This window comes from Panthera uncia (assembly GCF_023721935.1).
Source record: "Panthera uncia isolate 11264 chromosome B3 unlocalized genomic scaffold, Puncia_PCG_1.0 HiC_scaffold_2, whole genome shotgun sequence".
NCBI lineage: Eukaryota > Metazoa > Chordata > Mammalia > Carnivora > Felidae > Panthera > Panthera uncia.
Window position 1 is genome coordinate 6,012,152 of NW_026057583.1, and position 20,740 is coordinate 6,032,891.

The window sequence follows — 20,740 nt, forward strand, 5'->3', positions numbered from 1 at the left end:
CCCGAGCCCCCGAGCCCCCGCCGCCCAGCCGGGCCCGCCGCTCCCGCGCCGCCGGCCGCCTCCCCCCGGGGGCCCGGACTCACCCTCCTGGAATTTGGGCTTCGGGTCCTGTTTCGGCGCCATTTATAAGTGATTCGCCGCCGCCTCCTCCTCCTTCTCCCACCACCCCCGACTACCGCCCCCTACTCTCTACCCCACCCAGCTCCGCGTCAGACGCGCCGTCAGGCACCGCCAGCTCTACATCCCGGGCCCGATTTGCCAGCGCCCGCAGACCTCACCGCGCCGCGACCGCGCAGCCGCCGCCCCAGCCAACGGCCGCACGCCGCGCACGCGCCGCTGCGCCCGCGCCGCCCCGGGGCACGCCGGGAGCCGTAGTTCTGAGGGGAGGGGGGAGGGGAGGCTGCGCGGGCGGGGAGGCGGAGGGGGAGGGGGAGGGGAGGGAGGCCGGGGGAAGGGTCCGCTGGTCAGGGCTCCCGCGGGGGCTGGGGTCTCTTTGTGAGCCTGCCCACCGCCCTCCATTTGCGCTGCCTCAGTGTCGCCTGCGTCAGAGTAATTCAGTGGTTGAATGTGAGCCCTGTTCCCGCCTCAGCCCCTCACCTGCCGCCCCCAACACAGGTGACCACAGCCCCATCTGTGCGCGCGTCCTGCGCTGCCTGCACCCCGGCACCCTCTCTGCCTTCTCCATTCATAGCGAAGTTGCGGTTGTTGCCTTTGTGTTAACTACACAACTCATACTTGAATATTTGGCTTGTTCTGATCCGGCAGCCGGAAGTGTAAACACAGCGCACGCCGGTAGCAATCCTCTTACTTACCCTCATTTACCTCCGCATCGTTTCCCTTCGCTCCCTGTGGGTTCTTCGTTCCCCGTAGACACACTGTACATGGTGTTCTGTGGCTTCTTTTTAAACTTAACGGTGTGGCCTAGAGATGACTCCAGTCACATCTGTCCATCTCAGGAGGTACCTCGGTATAACCAGACCCTAGTTTATCTGACCTTGCTTCTGTTGCCGGACATTTAGGTTGCTTTCAACTTTTCACTGTAAAAACAAACAGAAAAACACGTATGTCTTTCCACCTAAACCACTGCACACATTGGGGGTTTTTTTCTTTTTCTTTTTCTTTTCTTTTTTTAAGACCCGAGATGTAGAATTACTAAGTCAAAGGCTGTGGGCATTTAAAACAGCCTTATGGAAGCCTCATCAGTTTACATTTCAACCAGCAATTTAAGCGAGCCTGCTTTCCCGCATCCTTGCCAACCATGGTATCATCAGCCCTGCAACCTGGTCTTAATACAGGGGGAAGTCAGGTTGTGCAAAGGAAAGCAGACACCAAACAGAATTTCCTCCAGCAATCAGGGTAGTGGACGGGGGCTCGAGGGAACTTTGGGGGAGGCCGGATGTGCTCTATATCTTTGGTGCGGCTACATGGTGTTTACATATGTACAGATTCATCACGTTGTGCAGTTAGGAGTGATGCATTTTACCCTACCTACCGTATACCCTAATAAAAATATCATTACAAGTCACTTTCTTTTAGATATTGTGAAATTTTCAAACATAAAGAACTAGAAAGGGGTGCCTGGATGGCTCAGTCAGTTGAGCATCTGACTTCTGCTCGGGTCATGATCTCACATTGGGCTCTGTGCTGACAGCTGGGAGCCGGGAGCCTGCTTCCCATTCTGCATCTCCCTCTCTCTCTGCCCCTTCCCCACTCATGCTCTGTCTCTGTCAAAAATAAATAAACATGAAAAAAATTAAGAAAAAAGAACTGGAAAGAATAATATGTTACCTACCATGCCTGATTTCCTCATTCTGTACTTCTAAAATAGAAAGGCATCCTCTTACATGCCACAATACCATTATCACACACAGCACAATTAACAATGATTCCCTAAAATCATGTAATTCCCACTTCACCTTCCCTCACTTGTTCCTAAAATGTTTTTATATTTGAATGCTTGTGGCTTGTTTTCTCAAAGCGGAACGCATTAAATGACATTTGGGGTTTGGTTGGTAAATCTCTTAAGTCTTTTATTTACTTGTTTTTTAGATTTTTTTTTTTTTTTGAGAGAGGGCGAAAGTGAGTGAGGGACAGAGAGAGAGCAAGAGAGAGAGACAGACAGAATCCCACGAGGGGCAAAGAAAGAGAAAGAAGTGGGACTCAAGCTCACCCAGTGTGGGGCTTGAACTCACGAACCACGAGATCATCACCTGAGCTGAAGTCAGATCTTAATGACTGAGACACCCAGGCGCACATAAATCTTTTTTAAAAATGCATTTGTATTTTATTATTATCATTATTAATTATTATTATTTAGTGAGAGAGAAACCATGAATGGGGGGGAGAGAGAGAGAGAGAGAGAGAGAGAAAGAGAGAGAGAATCTTAAGCAGGCTCCACACTCAACTCGGGGCTCGACACAGGACTCGACGCCACCACCCTGGAATCATGACCTGAGCTGAAATCAAGAGTGTTGAATTTGGCTCAGGTCGTGGTCTCGCGGTTCTTGACTTCGAGCCCCACGTCAGGCTCTGTGCTGACAACACGGCACCTGCTTGGGATTCTCTCTCTCCCTCTCTCTCTCTCTCTCCGCCCCTCCCCTGCTTGCGCTTTCTCTTTCAATGTAAATAAAATAAACTTTAAAAAAAAATCTTTTTTAAAATCTAGGCCAGAAGTTCTCAAGACAGGAATCTATGGATATAATTCAAAGGGTCCATGGACTTGGATAGGTGAAAAATTACATCTTTACTTTCATCACATTCAGAATGAAATTTAGCATTTCCCTTCATTGTAAATGAAGGAAACAAGCTACAGTAACCGCACCCGTGGCTTTGCCACAAGATAAACTGGCTGTTTTCATGTCACACTGTAGTTCTTGTATATATCTCTAAGCTATCATTTACATCCAGCATTATTTTGAAATCGCTGTACTTACCAGACCTGCTGCTAGAGCGTTAGATTAGAAATGAAGCATGTACATTACCATGGCATATTTTAGGATATTTCGATAACTGTACTTCAATATAATTGTTTTCCTTTATCGTCCTATGTGGTTTTGTTTCATACATTTAAAATCACTCTGAAAAGAGCTCATTGACCTCACTAGCCTGCCGCAGGGTGGGAGGGAGCCCTTGGCACGAAACGGTCCACCCACACACATGCTGAATTATCAGTGGTATTAGCGTGTGTTCATGACATTTGCTTTCTGAGGAACCCGAGCCTTTTTGAATGTCTGGCATCCTGGATTTGTCAGATTGTTCACTCACGGTGTTCCTTAACTCACTTCTCCTTATGTTTTTGATAAGCTTGAAGTTAGGTCTAAAGCCTTGATCACACCTAAGTTGAGGGTCTCGGAAAAGAATATCTTAGAGGCGATGCTGTGTACTTCTCAGCGTTGTCACATCAAGACACACGTGATGTCTAGCTGTCTCATCAGTGATGTTCAATTTGATCACTGGGCTAAGGAGGTTAAGACAAGTTTGTTTTCGCATAATCAAATAGCATTTAAATGTACGAAGATTTAAAAACATGTACAAAAGTAGAGGGGATAGCACAATGAACCAGGGTGTAGCCACCACTCAGCCCCTGCAGGTATTGACGTGGCCCATCTTGTTCCGGTGGTGGTACGAGCATTCCTCCCTCCACCAAAATCCACAACACGAATCCCAGGTATCACATCTATCTCAACCATAAACAAGTTAGTATGTGTCTCTAAAAGATGAGTGCTCTCTTTAAACACAATACCGTTATTAAGTTAAAAATAAGTAAGTTCTGGGGCGCCTGGAGGGCTCGGTGGGTCAGGCATCTGACTCTCGATTTTGGCTCAGGTCATGATCTCATGGTTCATGAGTTTGAGCCCCACATCCGGCTCTGTGCTGACAGCATGAAGCCTTCTTGGGATCCTCTCTCTCTCTCTCTCTCTCTCTCTCTCTGCCCCTACCCCTGCTCTCTCTCAAAAATAAATAACAAAACATTTAAATGAATGAATGAATGAATGAATGAATGAAAAACAACTTCCAGGGTGCCTGGATGGCTCAGTTGGTCAGGCATCTGACTCTTGATTTTGGCTCAGGTCATGATCCTGGGGTCCTGGGATCGAGCCCCATATCAGGCTCCATGCTCAGTGTGGAACCTGCTTAGGATTCTCTCTGTCTGCCCCCCTCCACCACTTGCACTCCATCTCTCTCTAAAATAAAAGTTATAAGTAAATAAGTAAATAAATAACTTCTTCATATCTTCAAGTACACGGTCAACATTCAGATTCTCCAGATGGTGTCATACATGTTTTTATAATTGATGGGTTCAAATCAGGATCCCAACACAGTTCACACATTTCTTTGCATCTCATTTGATTGAGTTATCTCTTTTTCTTGTCCTTTACTTGTTAAGGAAACTGAACCACAGAGAATTAGCAAGCTTTCTTAAAATGAATCATTCATAGAATAATTGAATACAGGCTTCAAATATGAGTTCCATGAGAGACTCAAGCATGTTTGATTTGATATATCTTTGAATACATCCTTTCAGTAAAACTAGTAATAAATCGTTAGTCAACATAATCAATCACCGGCCAGCAAGAAGAAAATATACCTTGAGATCGAGGTCATTTTTAAATGTTAGTTCTCAAGAAGCTGTGACCCTAACACCCTCGCCGGAGCTGAATGTAGGTCCACACCCAATCAAACCATTGCTTTTCCCAACACTTTTGAAATGAAATGAGATCAGATGAAATAAAATGAAACGGACGGCAATTACTTAATGCCAAGCATAAAAAATCTTTTTTTTAATCAAAATCACCTCCTAATAGAACACGGATTATATTAGTGTCCTGGGGCTACCATAACGGGTGCCACAGAGTGGCTTTAACAACAGACATTTGCTGTCTCACAGTCCGGAGCCCAGAGGTCTGAGATCCAGGTGCTGGTTCCTCCCGAGGCGGGTAGGGGGAGCCTGCTTTTCGACTCTCTGTAGCTCTGGTGGTTTACTAGGAACGCTGGCGCCATTCAGGCTGCAGAAAGGGCAGCTCTGATCACCATGTGTCTTCACGCGGCCCTTCCCCCTTGTGTCCAAATGTGCATTTCCGGGTGTGCGTCTGTGTCCACATTCCCCCTTTTCATAAAGACACCAGTTATGCGGGGGTAAGAGCCCATTCGACTCCAGTACATCCTCATTTTGACTAATTACATCTACAAAAACCCTATTTCCGAATAAGGCCACGTTCTGGGGTACAAGGGTCAGGGCCTCAACACACGCGTGTTATGGGAACACAATTCGCCCCGTAACACTGTTCGAACAATGTTCGGTTTCAAATGGATGCATGATGGGGGCACCTGGGGGGCTTAGTTGGTTAAGCAACTGACTTCAGCTCAGGTCATGACCTCACGGTTCATGGGTTTGAGCCCCTGTATTGGGCTCTGTGCCCACTGCTCAGAGCCCGGAGCCTGCTTCGGGTTCTGTGTCTTCCCCTCTCTCTTTGACCCTCCCCTGCTCACACTCTGTCTCTCTCTTTCTCTCTCTCTCTCAAAAATAGATAAAACATTTAAAAAGTTTTTAGACAGATGCATGATGAAGACTTCTGGGGAAAAGAGTGCACTTAGCATAATGAACACTGAGTAGTGTACAGAATTATTGAATCACCGTATTGAACACCTGATACTGACATAACACTATGTTAACCACACCGGAACTAAAAATTAAAAATCACCAATCAATAGATGTGTGCCACTTCATTGACTTCTTGTCAATTCACCAGTTCGCCTTTTCTCCAACAAGGTTTTTGCCTTTTGAAAAATTCTATGTCACCTCCCATCACCTAGAGATTTTTTTAAGTGCTGTAATGATAGAGGTATTTAGGGATCTTCATTTCTGATGCTGAAATTTTCTGTGCCTTCCTTCCAAAGTCTGAAACTGTATCCCGAATTGATAAGAGCATCTGGTAGCTGTGGAGAATGTTTGGGAATTGCTGCGAACCATGGAAAGGATTTAAATCCTAAGGAAAACATTTGCAGCTGTCAACATAAAGGCCAAGTTTTGCCCTCTAAGAAATTGGGTTCTTTTAGGAAAACCTATGCAGGGAAAGAAAAAAAAAAGTCTTTGTCACTTTTGAGATACGTTTTCAGACTCCCAAATGGGGGACGGAAAAATACTCTATTTGAATCGCTAACTTAGGGGGGAAAAGGTGAAAACAGTCCTAACTGGTGTGTTGACAGCGAGTAACTGATCACTGAAGCGGCCCCAGAGCCCTTCCCACACGCAAAAAGCAAGTTGATTCACTCTAAGGGATTTAAGAACAGGAAATTAATATGCATAAAAAATCCCGTGAGTCACAGCTGGTCTCCAAACTAATCAATACCACACAGCATTCCATTAAATACTAATTAATGAAATATTAATCAAGGCCCACACATCTCAAACGTGTTGGCAGAACGCCACCGTTTCATTACCGTTGGAGTCTTCTCGACCCTCGCAGTCGAGTCCCCGGCCTTCGCAGGGGGCGGTCAGCACCTGTGTCTCTCCGCATCAGGTAACCTTCACCTGTGCACTCAGAAGATGAAAACAGTAAGCTCCGAGTCGGCGGTCGAACGGGTGAAGGCAAGAGCTGGGGGACAGGGTTGGGGAAGGGAGATGGGGCCCGTCGGGAAAGCAAAACCACAGCCGCCCAACGTGGGGCTCGAACCCACGACCCTGGGATTAAGAGTCCCATGCTCTACCGACTGAGCTAGCCGGGCAGGCGGAAGCAGCGCCTTTTCCGAGGCTCTTCAAAGGTATAAGGTTATTTTAACCTCGCGCACCACTTCTCTTTTCTTTTTTTCTCACACTTTTGGGGGTAAAGTTTTTCATTACTGTCGCCACTGCAGTTCGTTTCTGATTCTGCGCACGCAAACTTTTATTGCCTAATAAAACGTGGAAACGGCCCTCTAGCGGTCGGCGGTGAGTTGGCCACGCCGGCGACCCCCGCTCGGGCCTGGACACCCGAGAGCATGTGGGGGCGGGGCCGCGGAGGTGCCGGAGACCCCGGGGCACCGCTCGTCCCCGACGCAGGGGACCTACGAGGTGCCGGACGCGCACAAAGCAGGCTCCCCGGGGAATGGCCCGAAAACCCTGCGGAAAAGCTCAGAGCCCGAGGCACGGTAGTAGAGGTAGCTGGCCTCTCGCGACCCCCTGTGCTTTTGAGGTTTCTGGAATTTTTCCGAGGTTTTATGGGATTTTTCAGCAAAGCCATGCCACATTGTTCACACAATAGAAGGTTATGGAAAAGCCAACGCAGTCTCCGAAATTAATTGAAAATACCACGCAGCGTTTGCTCCCACGCAGATCTAAAAGGCGAAGACCTCTTCCCTATAGACTGGCAACACCTCAGTGTGGGAAGGGACACTACTTCAAGCTTCGTCCCCACTAAAACTGAAAAATGAAAGACTTATTTTGCGTCCCCAGCGGGCACTGTAGTTCCCAGTCACCAACTAGTCCCAGTGGATGAGGGAGTGCTCTGCTTTGTAGGGAGAAAAACCGCACAAACGTGTAGGATCAGAAAAAGCATCCTTTTCAAACCCTTACAAACAAGGATTATCAAATTGTAGCTAAACCACTATGTTAACAGTTGGTGGGGACCTGAAGAGTCACACAGGGGCCCACATGAAGAGGCAGAAGGGCCATACTGATCAGATGCACTAGATGATCCTAGACCAGACACTGTTCCGGATACACCAGCTATTAAAGAGATCTGGGGATCCCCTGAGGAAATCCGATGTAATTTGAATATTAGATGAGATGAACATTTACTGTAATGGAAAGGTGGGGTGGCTGACTTACTGTAATAGAAAAGGAGAAAAAGCTGATTGCAGATAAAATGTAATCTCTCGTTTCAGTAAAAAGAAGGCCATATATTAAGGTATTAATGGTGACCCTTGGGGAATAGGAATTCTCAGTCTTTTTGAATTTTTTTTTTAATTTTTTTTTTAAATTTATTTTTGATACAGAGAGAGATAGAGCATGAACAGAGGAGGGTCAGAGAGAGAGGGAGACACAGAATCTGAAGCAGGCTCCAGGCTCTGAGCTGTCAGCACAGAGCCCGACGCGGGGCTCAAACTCATGGACCATGAGATCATGACCTGAGCTGAAGTCGGACGCTCAACCGACTGAGCCACCCAGGCACCCCTCTTTTTGAATTTTTGCTTGCCTTTATTCTCTAGCTTCCTAAAATGCATATATAAACTTGTGTGATCATAAAAAGGTTATTTTTTTAAACAATAGATGAGAAAGAAAAAAAGTAAAGCAGAAGTAAGACTTTAAAATGGGACCCTCCCAGGGGTGCCTGGGTGGCTCAGTCGGTTGAGCATCCAATTCCGGCTCAGGTCATGATCCATGTCTGTGGGTTCGAGCCCCACGTCAGGCTCTGCGCTAATGGCTCGGAACCTGCAGCCTGCTTCAGATTCTTTGTCTCCCTTTCTCTCTGCCCCTCCCCTGCCTGTGTGCACGTACTCTCTCTCAAAAACAAAGAAATAAGCATTTAAGAAAAACCTGTTAAAAAATAAATGCAGTTCAGTGCCATTAATGCATTCCTACTTAGTACAACTATCCCCCACCCTCTGTCTCCAGAACGATTTCATCTTCCCAGACTGACACTCTGTCCTCATGAGACACTAGCCCCCCACCCGCCTCCCCAGCCCAGGGACCCACCATTCTACTCTGTCTATAAATACGATCTCTCTAGGTACCTTATATAAGTGACATTATACAATATTTGTCTTTTCGTGACTGGATTATTTCACTGAGCATATTGTCTTCACGGTTCATCCACGTTGTGGCAGGTGTCAGAACGTCCTTCCCTTTTTTTTTTTTTTTTTTTAATTTTTTTTTTCAACGTTTTTTATTTATTTTTGGGACAGAGAGAGACAGAGCATGAACGGGGGAGGGGCAGAGAGAGAGGGAGACACAGAATCGGAAACAGGCTCCAGGCTCCGAGCCATCAGCCCAGAGCCCGACGCGGGGCTCGAACTCACGGACCGCGAGATCGTGACCTGGCTGAAGTCGGACGCTTAACCGACTGCGCCACCCAGGCGCCCCAGAACGTCCTTCCCTTTTAAGGCCGAATAGTATTCCGTTGCATGCGTAGGCCGCATTGTGTTTACCTCTTCATCTGCCCACGGACATGCGGGTTACTCCGCCTTCCGGCTGTTGTGAACGATGCTGTTCTGAGTGCTGGTGCACGAGGATCCGTTCCAATCCCTGCTTTCAGTTCTTTCAGTTGTGTATCCAGAGATTGGATTTCTGGGTGGTACGGAAACTCTAAGTTCAATTTTTTGAGGAAGTTATTTTGCGATTTTAACCTTCATGCGAGTCATTTCCCTAATGTAGGCCTCCTTTTCCTCAAGGGCAAACAATGATGGGGGGGTGTGACAGAGGGAGGGCTTAAGGAGGTCCCTAAGGAGCTCGCGAACTGGTGACCATCCACGCCCCTGGATAGAAGTGCTGGTGCCCTCTGTGGAACGTCACCGAGTGAGTGCAAGGAGAGAAGCTCTTCCCAGGAGGCACAGACTTGGTTTCCATTAGGTGCTGGGCGTGGGAGACCTGGGGAGAGGATGGAGGGAGGGAGGGAGGAAGGAGGAGGGAAGGAGGAGGGAGTGAGGGAGGACGGGTGGCCAAGGTTGCACGGGCTGGCAGCACGTCTGCGTCCCTCTGCCTCAGGCCACCTCAGCCCTGCATTCCCTGCCCCTCTGTCACAGAGAAGGGGGTGACGCCAAGGTCTAGGCCAGCCTGAAACGCAAAAACACCTGAAATTTCACTAAGGAAATTTCATTCAAAGGACCTGTACCGTCTTCCAGTGTCACCATGGAGACGGCAGAAAAGAGAGCCTCTCTGGTCGCCTTCCTTCTCCCCTCCGGGTACCAGCCGCCCCTAAACCAGACTCCTTGGTGATCTGGGGAGATCTCTTGAGCCGGCACCGTCTTTCGGGTACTTCCCCGAAAACTCTGCAGGCTGGTCCACCGCCTCGGGGTGAAGTCCGAAGTCTGAGCCCCATCAGCACACCTGCCTGGTCTTGCTGGGCCTGGCTTCACCTGGGTGCCCGACGCCCCCGCCCTCACCCCTTGCCTGCTGCCCCAGCCCCACCGCTCTGGGAGGGGCAGAGCCATGCACCTGAAGGCTGCCTAGGGCCCTTGCCCTTGGCCGGGAGTCTCCTCCCCACTCTCCTTTCTCAGCTCCATCCTGGCAGAGCTCAGTCAGGAGGCCCCTTCCCCAGGAAGTCTTTACTGCTCCCCAGATGGTGAGCGGGTTCTTTGTACAGCCAGGCTCGACTACACTCCCTCTGACTCAACGATGTCCCTCTGCCAAGTGTGTGGAAAGCGGGCACTGGGGCGCTGGCCTGAGACCACCTACGTTCAAATGCCCACTGGGCCACCCATGCAGCCTAGCGGTTCGCAAAGCGCCTCCGGGGCGCCAGGCAGACGTGCGCGCTGGATGTGCGGGCCGCCTGCCCCCTGCTCCCCAGGGCGCTGAGCACCCTCCTCACGAGGCGGGGAGTTCGGCTGGATGAGGCCCCTGTTTCCCACCCTCAGTGGGTGCCCCTTCAGTGAGGAGCACCACGCCACATGCCCTCCGCCGATGACAGCATTCGTATCAAGGAGGCAGGATTATAGACCATGCGGGCCCTGATGTAGGGGAGTAGCCCCGGGGCATCCCCGGGCATCCTGCGGGTGGGGACCAGGTGTCCTGGAGGTCCAAGCCGGCTGGGCGGCTGCAGGGAAGCAGAGGGGTGATCACAAGTACCGCTGAGGATGTAGAGATAGGGGAACCCCCTACACGTGCTGGGGCAACATAGCAACGCCGCTGGAAAACGGTCTGCCGAGTCCTCGGAAGGTTCTGCACAGTCACTGTCCGACCCAGTAGTTCAGCTCCTACGTAGGTGCCGGGAGAAACGAAAACGCGTCCACACAAAGAGTGGTACCCAGTGTCCACAGCAGGGCTGTTCATGAGAGCCGGAAAGTGGAAACCAGCCACGTGTCTACCACCTGGGGGTGAACGAGTAAGACGTGGCACATCCAGATGCCCAAGGTCTCTGGCCATGAAAGGGGTGAAGTGCTCGCACAGGCTGCGTGTAGATGTTCCCGGAAAGCCTTATGCTAAGTGACACAAGCCAGTCAGAAGAGACCACAGCGTAGGATCGCGTCTGCACTGATTGTCTAGAATCCACACGTCCTCACAGGGAGGAGACTGACGGCCACCTCCCACAGTGATAATTCTACAGCCACACGCTGAAACCCACTGACTCACACAGTTTCAAAAGTGAGTTTTAGGGCGCCTGGGTGGCTCAGCAGAAGCGTCAGACTTCGGCTCAGGTCATGATCTCACCACTCATGGGTTCGAGCCCCGTGTCGGGCTCCGTGCTGGCAGCTCGTAGCCTGGAGCCTGCTTCTGCTTCTGTGTCTCCCTCTCTCTCTGTCCCTCCCCTGCTCGAATTCTGTCTCTCTCTCTCTCTCTCTCTCTCTCAAAAGTAAGTAAACATTTAAAAAAAATTTAAAATGAGTTTTATACTATGTAAAGTATATCTCAATAAACTATTGTTTTAAAAAAGAAGGAAAAAATGCCAAAACAGGATAAGAGTTTAGACATACTCTAAATATTTAAGTTGCCAGATAAACGTTTACTTTTTTGCATCTTGTCCGTGTGTTTAATGACAGGATATACAACTTCATTTGGAGAAAAGGTCAAATGTCTAAAGTCTAAGAAAACCCCGGGGGAGGTGAGGTCTGGAGCAGGGGCTGCGGCCCTCAACTTGCTTTTGTGACGTCAGGCAAGTCTGTCTCCCACTCTGCGCCCCATATTGTTCATCTACATAACAAGGACACCCACACAAGGGTCCAGCAGGCCCTGTGCCTCCTCTTTGACCTTCTCTGAGACTAGCTGGCAGAATTCTGGAAGGGCTCCCACGCCTTCCCACCCAGGCCCCACAGGGCATCTCTGCAGGTTGAGGACAGAAAGGAAACTGTGAGCCCCTTGTGCTCACAATGCTGCCATTGTGCCCCGAAGAGCCTCTTTGTTCTTTTCAGTTCAGTCTCCAGCCTCAGACCGAGGTCCACTCTGCAGCCCTGGGAGGGGTGGGCCGCGCCCAGAGAAGCTGTGGGCAGGGGCCGAGAGCATTCGCCGAGCACTTCACAGCAGTAGCTGTCGTTTGTGGGGTCCCCGCCCTGTGAAGCACCCCCATGAGCTAACAGCACCTTCAGGGGGGCCAGGGAGGGGCTCTGTCGGTTAAGCGTCCGACTCTTGATTTTGGCTCAGGTCATGATGTCACAGTTTGTGAGTTTGAGCCCTGCATTGGGCTCTGTGCTGACCATGCAGAGCCTGCTTAGGATTCTCTCTCTCTCTCTCTCTCTCTCTCTCTCTCTCTCAGCCCCTCCCCCACTTGTGCTGTCTCTGTCTCTCTCAAAAAAAAAAAAAAAAAAAAAAGAAAGACAGAAAGAAAGAAAGAAAGATCAAGATCCAAAACTCTAAAGAAAAAAATTTAAGAAATAAATAAAAGCTTGTCCGAGAGCACACAGCTAACAGGTTGCAGGGCTGGGCTTCACACACTTGTGCTGCGAGCTGGTGCCCGGGCACCTTCAAGGCCTCCTGCTGGGCATCCCATGATCATTTGCTCTGCACCCCCCTTCTCACTTTCCACAACTCAGGCTCTTTTCCTGAGCACTCTGTGTATGTGAGCTCTTTCAAGACTCCCAGCAATCCTGGGAGCAAAGTGTTGTCATTACCATCATAAGGATCAGGAAACTGAGGCACAGAGAGGTTAAGTAACTTGCTCAAGGTCACACGGCTAATGAACAATAGAGCCAAAACACGGAGGAGGCCGGCTAGCCCCAGCACCTTGCTTCGGCCGTTGTGCCACAGTCAGCTAATAAGTTCTTAAATCTGACCTTTCACTTTCTGGAGCTCATGAAGTGTTTCTTGCTGGGCTGAAAGGGATTTAAGTATGCTTGAACTGGCTCCGGTGTCCGGGCCTGCCGCTGACTGGACCACGGGGCTGGGCAGAGGACGGGCAAGGGACGCCTGTGAGTCTGGATCCAAAGAGCCACTGCCGGCCATGTGGCACCAGCAGTTCCTCTACTGTTTAAAAAGGACCCAGAAACCTGGATTTTAACTAAAAACTCCTAATTTTTACAACATTTTTAAAGTTGATTTACTTTGAAAGGCAGAAAGGGAGGGGCAGAGAGAGAGGGAGACAGAATCCCAAGCAAGCTCTGCACTGTCAGCACAGAGCCTGATGTGGGGCTCGAACTAACGAACCGTGAGATCATGACCTGAGCCGAAATCAAGAGTCAGACGCTTAACCGACTGAGCCGCCAGATGCCCCTAAAAACTCCTGATTTTTAAATCTCACCAACCAAATATTTTTTAATGCTGGCACTACGCCAGCTGAACATACCTGCCCATGGGTGGCACGTAACATGCAGGTGGCTGGTCTTCACCCTCTGCAGGGTGACCTTCACCCTCTGCACCCCCCCACCCCCCGCCCAGTACTCGTTTGTTTGGCTGTAGAGTCAGGCCTCCTGCCCTCCTGCCATCTCAGGCATGGCGGGGATCAGCTGAGGTCTGAGGGTCCTGCCACCAAGCGTGAGAGCAGGTGCCCCACGCTTCTCCACCAGAGAATACCCTCTGGACCCAGCCCCTGGCTGGAACCTCCTGCCCGGTAGCTGGGGGTGGGGGGTGGGGGTCCTCCGGGGATTAGCAACTGATCCCAGCTCAGAGCAGGTGCAGGGCTCAGTGTAAGCACGTCTTCCCTGGCTGCCCTGGGTCCTGAGGCCGTGGATGCCTGATGAACCCTGATGTTCTGGAGGGTGGGCAGCTGGCACATGTGGACCTTTGACCTCAGAGACCCCTTGGTTTATTTGGAAGCCAATTCACTTCATGGACTCTTAGAGCTGGAAGTCACACAATTGCTCGTTTTACAAAGGAGGAAACAGGTCCCCACTGGGCCATTTTATAATCTCAGACTTGAACAGATACTGGTACGTAATGTCCCCAGCAGGTGATTCACGATAGCCTAAAGGTGGAAGCAACTGAATTGTCTACCAACAGGTCAATGGATAAACACAATCCATGTACGCATTCGACGGAGTATGAGTCACAGAAAGGCATGAAACTGTGATATATTCTACAACACAGGTGGGCCTTAAAAAACTGTGATCGGTGAAATGAGCCAGACACAGAAGGATGGATAGTGTAAATACTGCATGATTTCACTTACGTGAGGTGCTTAGAACCGTCAGATGCACAGAGATGGCATGTAGAACGGTCACAGAGGTGACCGGGGGCCTGGGGAAGGGAGAGGTATCGCTTACTGAGGACGGAATTTCCGGGCCAGACAGTTCTGATAGTCACGCGCCCGCCGATGTGTTTCCGTCACCCAGTCATGCTCTGACCCACGGTTTAGGTGGTAAGTGCCATGCTCTGTGTTTTCTGGAGCAGCACAAAGAGTCAGTACGCCTCTTATTGGAGCCCCCTCCCCACTGCCTCCAACATCGTGTCAACCCTGCAGGCGCTTCAGGCCCCGGGCAAGTTGAGGACGGCAGCATGCGGGCTCCTGGCTCCGCATAAAGCACCTGGGATGAAGCCGGAATCTTGGGGAAGGGGACCCCAAGCGCCCTCCTCACCACCAGCGCCCTCCTTCATCCCCTCCGACTGTCCCCCCATCCCCCTCCCCTCTGGGGGCCAGCGCTGTGTTCTCTAGAGTCAAGTGTCTGTTTCTTGGCTCGTCTCTCTTTTTCCCCTTTGTCCATTTGTTTTCTTTCTTAAATTCGACTGACGAGTTAGATCATAAGGTATTTGTCTTTCCCTGACAGATTTATCTCACTTAGCATTATATACTCTAGCTCCATCCATGGCATTGCAAATGGCAAGATTTCATTCTTTTCGATGGATGATACGATTCCATTGTATACATACACCACATCTTTATCCATCCATCGGTCGGTGGACACTTGGGCTCTTTCCATAATTTGGCTATTGTCGATAGTGCTGCTGTAAACACCGGGGTGCATGTGACCCATCGAATCTGTATTTCTGTGTTCTTTGAGTAAATACCTAGTAGCACAGTTGCTGGATTGTAGGGTAGTTCTACTTTTAACGTTCTTTTCATTCAAAATTGTGTCATGTTTATTTACTTTGAGAGAGACAAAGAGAGAGTGCGCATGAGTGGGGGAGGGGCAGAGAGAGAGGGAGAGGGACAGAATCCCAAGCAGGCTCCTCGGTGTCGGTGCAGAGCCCAAGTTGGGTCTCGATCCCACGAACTGTGAGATCATGCCCTGAGCCTAAATCAAGAGTCTCATGCTTCACCAGCTGGGCCACCCAGGCGCCCCTATTTTTAACTTTTTGAGGAACCTCCATACTGTTGCCAAAGTGGCTGCACTAGTTTGCGTTCCCACCAGCAGTGCACGAGGGTTCCTTTTTCTCCCCAAACAGCCAGAGCAATCTTGAAAAAGATACTGGTGGATGTTCAACAGCAGAGTTGAATTTTGGACCGGCAGGGGCCAGGAGATCATAAATCATAAATTTCCATCCCTAGGGAGTCCCCGAGTCTTCACCGAACCCGTGCTGACTTTCCCGAACCCTGGAGGAAGGCGTAGCCGGGCCTGGGAGCCATCAGGAATCAGAGATAACAGCAGAGATAACAGACCTCACCTCTCGATGAGTGGAACTATGTGCCAGGCTGGTGTTTCTCCTTTACTTCCCGGAGCAACTCAACGAAGTTGAGATAAACTAAACGTCTCCCCCTCCGAAGATGGGGAAACGGAGGCTCAGGGAGGTGTGGGCTTGGTGAGTAACACAGAGGTGTCGAATGACAATGTGGTACACGGGAAACTAATATAACATCGTATGCTAACTACACCGGAATTAAAATTTTAGGAAAAATAATTATTTTTTGAAAAGGTGTGAGGATTTGCTCAAGGTGACACAGAGAGTTAGGGAGAGGGCCGTCTGGGTCTCCTTAACCTGCAAAGTAACAGAGACATGCCAGCACATTGCTACATAGGGTCTTTCAAAATAGCTGCTCTGTGGATCCTGGTATTTATCAAAGGGAATGTTTATGGAGATCAAAGCCAACGTCTCCAAGGGAGCTTTTAAACTGTCTCTTACACACGAGAGTGAATCAGTCGGAGACTGGCTGAGCTAGAGTCCTGGGGGGATTGTGTGCCCGGCAAGGCAGGGTCAGGGCAGTGTTAGAGCCCCGGCCCGCCCCACTGCCAGGCCCGGCCAGGAGGGGCCAGGTGACGGGCAGGGCCTCGGCTATCTCTGCCCTCTGAACTTGTCTGGGAGACCTTAAGACAGGCAAGAGAGAAACCGTGACCCATGCGCCAGCGTGACCCCCATCCAGGCTTGTCCAGGCGGGGCACGGGGCGGCCCAGGTGCCAGGAAACCGGGCCCAGGCAAACCTGACGGCTGCTCACCTCGAGTCAGGGCTGGCCTGCCTTCCTCCTGGGGCCTTTCAGACAGAGGGAGGCAGGCCGTGACATGGGTTCCCTGTGTGACCTTGGCAGTGGCCTCGCCTCCCTGGACCTCAGTTTCCCCATCTCTAAAGCAGGGGCTTGGCCCAAAGCTCCCAGGCTGCCTCTGGTTTCTCCATCCCTCCGTTTACGCATCTGTGTCTTGCTGATCAAACTAAAGGCAGCTTCAGGTCTCCACGCGGCCACCTCCCTTGGGGCGTCACTGAGAAACCAACTAGGATAACCCAAGGTGGCAGCTGGGTCCCTGCAGGAGGGATCCCCCACCCCCACATTCGTCAAGAGTGTCAGTTACCAGTGATTATTCATCCTAACCACAAGTGGAGCCCATCCCCATCCCGCCCCGCCCCACCCCTCCACCTCTCCCCCACGCACACCCCCACCCCACCCCTGCAGGGTCTGTGCAGGGGTCTGAGGGTTCATGAGTTCATGCTCCATGTCAGGCTCTGTGTGGACAGTGCAGAGCCTGCTTGGAATTCTCTCTCTACCCCTCCCTCCCTCTCCATCTCTCTCCCTCTCCCTCGCCCAATATAAAGAAATAAACTTAAAAAAAATTAAAAATTATTCCCCGAACACTTGGCAGGAAAAGTATATTCTGCCTGTTGGGTACAGGGTTTCATACTTATTCCTTTGACCAAACTTGTTAATTGCGTTGTTGAGATTTTCTACACCCTGATTTTTAATCTGTTGAACTATCCATTACTGAGAGGCGAGTTAAAAATCTGCGGCCACGATCATGGATTTGTCCATTTCTCCTTTATAATTATCCCGTTTTTGCATCCTATAGCTTGAAGCTCTTCCATTTTGTGAACATAAGCTGAACATTTTCAAGGATCTTGCTGGAGAATTGTCATCTCATACTGTTACGCGCTGGCCTTGTCTACCCGGCATAACGCCTTTATGCCCTGGGCCGCCTGCTTCCGCATCAGCACGGCCCCACCGTTCCCATTCGCCTGGGTTCAGATCAGCCGGCTTGTGCCCTTGTGTTTGGGTGTGTCTGTGTAAACACAACAAAGCCGTGGGCTCGTTTTTTCAAATCCAGCGGGACACTCTCTGGGCATTGTAGCGTGCGTGTGCGTGTGCGCATGCGCGCACGTCCTTGTCCAGGGGCTGCACGAGCCTGGCGCACAGCCAGCCTGCAGGAAACGTCTGCGGGATGAGACTTGATCGCCACGAGGAGAAGGAAGACACACGCTAGCAGGTGGATCGCACGCGGAGGCCGTGTCCTGCGGGGAACCAGGTCTCGCTTACACGCAAGGGGGTGGAGGCCCAGCGAGGTCACGTGACCCGCTCAGGGCTCAGTCAGCCTGGAAGTGCGGCCTGACCCCTGCGTACCCGCTTCCCCCCGGGCGCCAGTTCCCGGTGCCTCCTTGTTAGACCTCGTGGGCTTCGGCCCATTCTTGGAAGCTGTCCGGCCTCGGGGCGGCAGGGAAGGACGGCCTGGGGGCTGCCGACTTTAGCTAGGGGGCCTGCCCACAGGACAGCAGTGTCGGGTCCCCAGCACAGGCCGCCCTAACACATGAGCCCGAGGGGGCGGCTTAGAACAACGGGATTCCGGGGCTCCGTGGTCTCCGGTCTGGAGCCACAAGGCCGTGCTCCCCTGGAAAGCGCCTCCCGACGCCTCCGCGCCCAGGGTGCCTGCTGGCCTTGGCTGATCTCCGGCCTGTTTGCGTCTTCATAGCCATCATGGGCCCTGTCTTCACTCGGCCGTGTTGCGAGGACGCCAGCGCTGGATTCAGGGCCAAGCCCAGCCTTAATCCAATCAACCTGTAGGGTTGGAACAGGGACCCTGTTTCCAAATCAGGCCACATCCCCAGGGCCTGGGGTCGCACTCAGCCACCCCTGCCCCACAGGACGGCCTCTTCTGTCCTGGACGCTGGCACCTCCCTCACCCCCTCGCTCCCAGGCGCGGCCCTCTGGGTCTGCTGGCTCCTTCCTGCCAGCACCTGGGGAACCACCACCCGCCCGCCCTCACCACCCGGCATCCCGCGCTCACCCGCCAGGGGCCACTTGGTGAGAGCTGTGTACCTGGGCACCCTCCCACCTTTTCCTCCAGAATCTGGCCCTCCCTGTCCAGCTCTCCAGGATTTCCCAGGATGTGGGCATTCAGCCAGGGGTAGCCTCACAGAGGTCCATGCTCAGACCCAGCTCCCAGTATCTGTATCTGGAAGTCCCTGCGTTTGCCTGAGGCCACCCCCCCCCGCCCCCCCCCCCCCCCCCCGGGCAGCCCTCACATCTGTGAGGGCCTCCAGCTCTTCCTAAGACAAAGCGGCTGTGGCAGGTAAGGGGCCCTGAGCCACCTCCACATTCCCCCGCGTCATTTGTCTCCATTAACCCAGTCTCACAACTCGGATTAGAGGCCCCGACGGCTGGTGGGCCCGGACGGTGTGACACTGCCCTCCGGCAGCCGCAGGGTGCTCCTCCGTGGAGTGAGCACGGTGTGATTTGGGTCCCGAGGGTGCTGACAACACAGAGGAGGGAGCGTCCTGGGCTGCGTGAAGCGGAGGCCCGGACGAGGCCCCCGCCAGCTGGCCTGGCCCCACCACAGCCTGCATTTCAGGAGCTGTCTCTGGAACTTGGGGAGGGTGTCCAGGGAACCCTGCTCGGGCGAAGAGAAGGGTGAAGGGGACCAGAGACCACGTGACGTGCAGGCGGCCAGGACAGTGAGGACGCACGCAGCTGTGTTCGTTCATCCAGCAGACACTTACTGAGGGCCCACTGTGTAAGCCATACGACTGACCACCGAACACAGGTATTTACAGTTTATAATCACGGAGAAGAAAGAAAACCGTACTTAGCATGCAGTGTGCCATCCTCCGAGGGCAGAGCAGTGTGTGGAGGGCCACGACAGGCCTGGTCCTTGTCCCCCAAGGCAGGCCGGAGGCGCTGCAGGGGGGCTGGCCGGCAGTACGGACCACCAAGAGCCAAAACGGAGGCGGAGGCAGGGCTCAGGAGACACGCGGGGGGTCCCAGAAGCTTCTGCAGGGCGTAGGCTGGCATTGTGGCAGGGTCTAGAACACTTCTGGCAGGGGTCCCAGCATCTGGAAGCCTCCGTGCAGGTGATGGGAGAGGGCTCCGCTGCCCCCCACCACCATCCTGAGGGGGAAAAGACAAGGTGCCAGCGTCTGGGGGACCCCCAGACCAGCTGGGCTGTGCGGCTGGGGGTCAGGGGTGCAGGGAAGCGTGGCGGGGGTTCGGCAGAGGCCGCAGGGCAGTGGGCCACCTGTGCAAGCCGGAGGGCCTCTTCCAGCCACCCCTTCTCCCTGTCAACAGAGTTGACGGCCTTACACCTTCACCTCCTTGGAGGGGCTCCGGGAGCTTGAGGGCCCCCTCAGCCTCTCCCCTATACGCCACTGGGGGACGTGCACACACCAGGATGAAGGACAGCATCAGATGCACCCATGAGGCCACCACCCCTTGCCCACCCCCCCACTGTAGCACCTGACACCCGCTCAGCCTGGCCTCCATTCCCTCAGACCTGTTGCCTCCTCCGCACCTCTGCGTCTAGGACATAAGTTCTCACCAATCTGTCCTCTCCGAGCATTTATCCGCCTCCTTCGTACGTGTGCGGTCACTGCCAGCTCGCTGCTCTTCCTGCCCCACAGGCCTCGAGTTTGCTCCTTCCTTCGGGAATCTCTCGTGGGCTGCGCTCCTGCGCCCTCTCGTCTGCGTCCACTGACCATTCCCTTCTCAGAGTGCGCCGTCCCCTCCGCCCCAGACGCGGGTCCCTGCCGCTGCGCCCTTGACCGGTGACTGTCTTTCTGGACCACACCAGGGGCCCGTTTCCACATGCAAGGCCGTTCCCAGAGAAGCCTCCTGAGTGCCGGCTCAGAGCTGGGCTCAGGCCGTGATTGCCAGTACCTCCTTGAGACCCACAGCCTGTTTCTGGGCGAGCAACCTCACCTCCTATGACAAGACCCAGTAAAAGTCGCCCTGGGCTCCATAAAGGAAACAGTTCACAAGAACTGGGAGTCAAGTGAACTGTGATAATGTATAGGATCTCTGTTTTGTTTTTTTAATGCTTATTTATTTTGAGAGAGAGAGAGAGAGTGAGCTCAGGGGAAGGCAGAGGGAGAGAGAGAATCCCAAGCAGGCTTCATCCCTTCAGCACAGAGCTGGACGCAGGGCTCGATCTCACGAACCACGAGATCATGACCTGAGCTGAAATCAAATGTCGGATGTTCACCGACAGAGCCTCTTGGGTGCCCCAGGATCTGTGCCTTGTGTCAAGAAATGACCCTAAAGATAGTTTGCA

At 52.2% G+C, this 20,740-nt stretch overlaps 1 protein-coding gene, 1 long non-coding RNA gene and 1 other non-coding gene across 5 annotated transcripts in view; 1 reads left to right on the top strand and 2 right to left on the bottom strand.

The window, feature by feature from the left end:
• The window catches only part of MORF4L1 (mortality factor 4 like 1), a 23,942-nt gene extending 23,631 nt beyond the window's left edge, over positions 1–311 (bottom strand). For 2 of the 3 annotated variants that reach the window (XM_049614389.1, XM_049614388.1), the window contains exon 1: positions 84–311. In XM_049614389.1, the coding sequence (XP_049470346.1) occupies positions 84–123 (40 nt within the window). In that variant the 5' untranslated portion in view covers positions 124–311. The remainder of the gene's footprint in view (positions 1–83) is intronic. The other variant, XM_049614390.1, reaches the window with a different exon arrangement.
• Positions 312–6,454: 6,143 nt separating this feature from the next.
• Positions 6,455–15,898, top strand: LOC125910847 (uncharacterized). The gene is made up of 2 exons (XR_007454192.1): positions 6,455–6,556; positions 15,549–15,898. It is a non-coding gene; the product is annotated as an uncharacterized LOC125910847 (long non-coding RNA).
• Positions 6,654–6,726, bottom strand: TRNAK-CUU (transfer RNA lysine (anticodon CUU)). The gene has a single exon. It is a non-coding gene; the product is annotated as a tRNA-Lys (tRNA).
• Positions 15,899–20,740: the final 4,842 nt, after the last annotated feature.